Here is a 6,227-nt window from a genome sequence, read left to right as displayed (position 1 = left end):
ACGCTTTTATCACAATAATACTAGTATTTTTTGTTCATAATTATTTTAAAAATTATTTTTAACTTTTTAGTTCGATGTGCTTTAAAAGCGTGTTTTTTTAGTTTTTTAAACTATATTTATTTTGTACGGCTTGCTTTTGATGGTTTTTATGGTTCAATTCACTGTGTTTTGATTGCGTAGGGCTCAATACAGTAATTGATACATCAACAATATTCATTCTGGTACAAGGCAAGGTCAGAATATACAGGGTGATTTTTTTATCATAACCCACTCAATTACTTGCAGAATAATAATAATTTAAACATTTTTTTTTTTTATTATCTTTAGTTACACATTATTCTTGAATTTTTAACTATGTAATACTTTTTAAGTTCATCCCTTATGCCTTGGAGGGGGGTCAACTTTGTTTTTTTAAATGGTAACACATATTTTTAATTTAATAAAATGTTTGAGTTTTTAATTTAATAGTAAATGGCATTTGAATTTTTAATATAACTTTATTAGCTTATTAGATATAAACATTTAAAGTTTCAAAATTTTGAGTTAATATACATGTATAATACACATGGGATTGTAAATACAGGTAGCTAATTGGATTTTTATGACATTGCTGTCTCAGTCACGGATTGTTTATTATCAATTATGATTATCAATAGATATACTTTCTGTATTGTCAGTTAGTGTATTTATAAACTCATAACAATGTGCCTTACTACAATTGATAATAACAATGCTGTGTACCTCCTAATATCGATGTTATAAAAANATAAAAATCCAATTAGCTACCTGTATTTACAATCCCATGTGTATTATACATGTATATTAACTCAAAATTTTGAAACTTTAAATGTTTATATCTAATAAGCTAATAAAGTTATATTAAAAATTCAAATGCCATTTACTATTAAATTAAAAACTCAAACATTTTATTAAATTAAAAATATGTATTACCATTTAAAAAAACAAAGTTGATCCCCCTCCAAGGCATAAGGGATAAACTTAAGAAGTATTACATAGTTAAAAATTCAAGAATACTGTGTAACTAAAGATAATAATAAAAAAAAATGTTTAAATTATTATTATTCTGCATTAATTGAGTGGGTTATGATAAAAATATCATCCTGTATACATATTTGTTTTTGTTTAAATATTAATTTGTTAATATATTTGTGTTGTGTTCATGATATTATTCTAACTATAAGTGTACTAACCATAGATATAAGAAAATTCATTGTAGTTATTATATTGGAATACATATTTAATTCGGTAAATAAAATTACAGTCCATTAAAAAACGTTATTCTTTAATTTTAGAGACGTGATTTCATTCGGCGATTGGTCGTCCGAGTATTTCGCGTCGCACAACTGTCAACTACTACTATTAACTTGAAAACAATTATTTTGTTACATTGATTTTGTTGTTTATAATACTAAAAGAATGAACAGGAATAGTTTTTTTGGTCGGTTGGCAAGATATTTGACGTGCTGAATTTCAAAGAAAAAGAAAGTTATATAGAGATTATTACTGTGTGGTGACATTTTTGATGTTTAAAATATGATTACCTAAGCATCTGGTAGACGATGATAGCCATTTTTCTCATAAAAATGTTTATTATAATTTCAATTTAAAGCATCATTTTAGAACCACATTTGGCTACACTTCTTCTACATCCAAACGATCGGAGGCTAGGCGGTGGCGTTCGTTTAACAATATATGCAATATACTCGTGGTCAGTGAAGAATGCTTTTGCGTTTAAGATGGAAACACGTGGACTCCACAAACGGCGTGGCCTAGAATCCCCTATTTTAGCTTACTTATATGTGTATAAGCTCCGTGCTATGATCACACGGAGTTGAAGATGTTTCGGTTGTCTCAGACTGTTCTCAGCTAGGATTGTCAAGTTCCTGACACAGGAAGTCCTCGTTGTCTTTAAATTTTAAACCGAAAGGACTATTCTACAAACATTCTATGTTACTAGGTTGCACTCAATTATGTTGATTAGCAGCCGCTCCGGGATCTTACCTAGTTGTACAACATGCTCAGAGATCGTCTATATAAGCTATAAAGAGACCTTTATAGCTTATATAGGTTGCCTCATTTATGAAATATCTAAATATTAAGAGGAACTATATGATGTTGTGATTTCATTGTGCATACATCCGATGTCTGTAGAGCGAATAAAAATTTTTTAAATATTGTATTTTTAATAGTTGGATTTCAGATATTTCAAAAATCTAATTTCATGCATAGTAATGGTGCGTAAAAATACTTTAAAAAAATGGATTCAATTATCTTTTAACAAGTACAATAAACCAAAATGCGCACTGGAAAATTTATTTTATAAACTGCATGTATGCGGTGGATTGGATATAAAACAAGCCAATACCTTTAAACATTCTTAACGTACGGAATATGTTAATTTCAGGAAATAATCCTAATGTTACTTCCAATCAAACTCGATTTTATTGAAATTAAAAATATGTCATTTCCCCTTACATTCTAATCGCAATTTTTTATTTGATATAAGGTAATCTAAATATTAATAAATCAACGAACATTTTTATATTAACATAGCATGGACGATGAAGCACATATCGCTGAAACCTTATTAAAAAAAATCATTACTTAAGATAATCAATAAACTTTCTATTTGTTATATTCATTAAAACTAAATAAAACATTATACATTTTCTAAAAAAATCATTTTTAAAAGAAAAAATTTTGGCTAGTATTCTTAAATACATTGTATACGAACAACAATTTATTCAAATGATTCAAAAAATAAAATTATTTCAATAAATAATCAAATTAAGTATTATATTAATAATAAACTAAATATATTTTATTTTTAAAGAAAAATTAAATCTAAATTTAATTTATCGAGAAAGAATAAAATTTTATGAAATGAAATAAACAAGAAGTACATAAATTTAACATCATAAACTAAAATCAGTTTGGAATAAAAATAGTGTAATAATTAAGCAGACATAATATATAAGCTGCGAATATTTATCAATAATTAATGCTTTTATATGCGATAAGTATTTTTGGTATTATTTAGTTTTGCAGAATCTCAATTCATTAGCAATTAATTGCTTTAATTTATCCTTGCACTATGTAAGCCTTACATTGTAAGGGTATCAACATTATATTTTTATCATTCATATTTAACTACATATAAAATTATATACATTATAAAATTAAAAATGTCATAAAACTAAGAAAATAACTGTTTGGTAAAATAATTGTGCCAGTATTTTGAATATCATTAACATTTTTTATCTCAGCGAAAGGAATGATAAGGTCGAGAAATGTCTTATGATAACTATATTTTAATATGTTAATAACTTTTAAAATAATTTGTCAAAATATGTTATTGCTTGATAATTTACTTAATTATATTATTTATTTTATTTTATAAAATAGTTAAATATGTAGTTGCCATTTAAAAAATAAAGTTAAAATTCCTAATTGCAGATGAATTGACAAACATTAAATAATTTTAAATAGAAAATGTATAAAACAAAAAAGTACTAAATAATAATTTTTATAATATTAATACTATTAAAAAAAAAATCGAGTGACTATTGTTAAAAAAATCACTCTGTATACTAAATTTGAAAAAATTAATGTTTTGAAAATAATTAACACATTATACAATATTCAGTATTATATCACTTTACATGTTGTATGGCAAATAATCGATCATATAAAGCGGTATGACAGTTTGATTTTTAAGGGTGTCATTTTTATCAGGATCATCTTGTAACATCTCTAAATTATATTCTGTAATATAATCTTTCTTAAAAAATCCTATATCAATATTATTGCAATCATTCCTACTAGCATTGTATATTTCAAAATGTGTTTCAGTATCACAAATAAGATCTGAAATAAATAAAATATTAGTTTAAAAAATGCACAAATTGCAAATAATTGTTTTGGTTAACAAAATAAAAAGATTTCTAAATAAAATGTTTAAATTATATATAAAACTGTTATATTTGTAGGCCAATTATAAACAAAAAGATTAAATATTATAGAAGCATAATTAAAATTAAATAAATTATAATTTGTTGAAATTTTTTTTTTAAGAGTTATGTTAATTAGGATGAATATCAGCGCATTTTTTCATATTTAAAAAAAATACAGTAATTATTATAAAATAAATCACTTCATCACATTAAGTAAGTATTTGGAAAAAAAGTCGAATAATAAATTATAAAATAAGTTTTATATTCTCTTTATATAAACCAATATAATTAATAAAAATAGATATTACAATATGTATATTTTGAAACTAAATTTAAACACTATTCTCTTCATACATCAGGCAATTGTAAGTTGTATAAAGTTATTTGTAATAGAAAAATTAAAAGTTAAAAAATATTTTAAGAGTCTTACAAAAGTATCAAAATTATGATTACATAAATAAAATATTTGATAAAACTTTTACAAATAAACTAGCACAATTCAAAGTATAAAATTAATATTTTAAAGTGATAAAATATTATATTTTAATTACCTTTTTTTGTTAAATGTATAGCAGATATTGCACATAAATAATATAAAGAATATTACACATTTATACTTACTTGAAACTTTGAAATCAATTAAATGATTATAAGTTGAAACTTTGAAATTTGGAATTCTACAAATTTTTATTATTAATTTAATATAACTATTCCATTTTTTCAAATCTTTCATATATGTATCAACATTTTGCATGATTTTTTTTAATTGATCTTGAATTTCATTAGCATTATTTTCATTAATATTTTCATTTCTTAGAACAATATAAGATGTAAAATAAAATTTGTTTTTGATAAAAAAATTGGTAAGTAATTTAATTAATATATTACTGAATCTTATATTCACATTAGACAACTCTGTATTTCTAGTATAATTGTTTAAGCTATAAACAAGTTCATTAATGATTTTTAACAGAAATTTTGTCCGTTGCTCATTGAACAAGCCATAAGTAATGAATTCTCTTATATAATTTAATATTATTCGACCCGTTTTAATTAATGTCGATTTGAAACTTTTTGGTACACTATCTGAATTCTTTGATGATGCAACTATAATTAAGGTTAAAAAGTTTCGTATAAGAATAGCTATTGGTTGAAACGTAGCCAAAATTACCATGTTTATATATTCTAAAACATCCTTAGAATTAAAATTATATTTCATATACTCAAATATATCTTGTATAGTTAATCGAGTACCGTCAGAACATTGAACGTCTAGTGGAGTGAATCGAAGTAAATTTAATTGTATGTGTTTACTATTATCTATTTTTATAATATTATTTTTGTTGCTGATAATCTGTTGGGTCATTATTTCGTAAAACAAAAAATTTTTCGGATGAAAATTTTCGTATGAATTTCTTTCTACTGATAAATAAAACTTCTTTAATATGTTATCTTTGAAATGATTATTTATATTTATTAGATTAGTTGTAGTATATTCATGTCTTCTGATTGGAGGATTGCAACTAACCATGTAATCAATAAATGGTATATTTTCACAATTATTAATAATGAAATTTTTTAATTGATTTTTAACTGCGACATGAATAATTTTATAGCCTTCTAATAATTTTGTAGCATCATTTTTTTCACCATCTTCGGTTAGTGAGATCATATTTAAAGAGCCAGAAACGTTATTTAAGTACATATTTAACGTGATCAACGCAAGAGGAATTATAGATTTCTTATTGTTCATCAAATCATCCAAAAATATCATAATTACTTCACTGTGTGTTTGTAGTGCCTTGCCATAGTTCATAAGATTTTTAATTGTGATATAATCTTTATTTTTTTCGAATTCTAACAAAAATCTTTCATTATGGTTAAAAAAGTTTAGAAAATAACGACTATGGGAGCACTTTAAAAAGTAAGCATAACTTAATCTTACTTTTATAGACATTATTACCACAAAAAGTAAAAAAAAATTCATTTTGTTTTTTGTTTTTGTTTAGACGATTCCCTATAAATTTCAAATTAAAAAAAATTGCGGCACTAATTGTGAAAAAAATATTGAGTATTATTTATATGAATATTATAATATATCATATTTGATCAATTTGTCTTTGGAAAATTTAATTATAGTTAAGTAATCGTACGTTTGTCCTCATACACTTATTGACTTAATTGTTTAACTGACGTAATTGTTATACTTTTATAGCAAAAGAAAAATTATAATTATATCATATTTAAAATTTT

The 6,227-nt window shown here is 23.5% G+C and overlaps 1 protein-coding gene across 1 annotated transcript; it reads right to left on the bottom strand.

The window, feature by feature from the left end:
• Positions 1 to 3,585: 3,585 nt before the first annotated feature.
• On the bottom strand, positions 3,586 to 6,018 carry LOC126900882 (uncharacterized). The gene is made up of 2 exons (XM_050676893.1): positions 4,596 to 6,018; positions 3,586 to 3,888 (listed from the first exon to the last, which is right to left on the bottom strand). The coding sequence occupies exons 1-2, from the start codon at positions 5,959 to 5,961 to the stop codon at positions 3,680 to 3,682; spliced, it is 1,575 nt and encodes a 524-aa protein (XP_050532850.1). The 5' UTR covers positions 5,962 to 6,018; the 3' UTR covers positions 3,586 to 3,679.
• Between the last annotated feature and the right edge of the window lie 209 nt (positions 6,019 to 6,227).

Source organism: Daktulosphaira vitifoliae, unplaced genomic scaffold (assembly GCF_025091365.1).
Source record: "Daktulosphaira vitifoliae isolate Bord-2020 unplaced genomic scaffold, ASM2509136v1 Scaffold_3, whole genome shotgun sequence".
Classification (NCBI taxonomy): domain Eukaryota; kingdom Metazoa; phylum Arthropoda; class Insecta; order Hemiptera; family Phylloxeridae; genus Daktulosphaira; species Daktulosphaira vitifoliae.
Note: the sequence above shows the minus strand (reverse complement) of the source record. Positions and strands in the feature narration are given on the sequence as shown.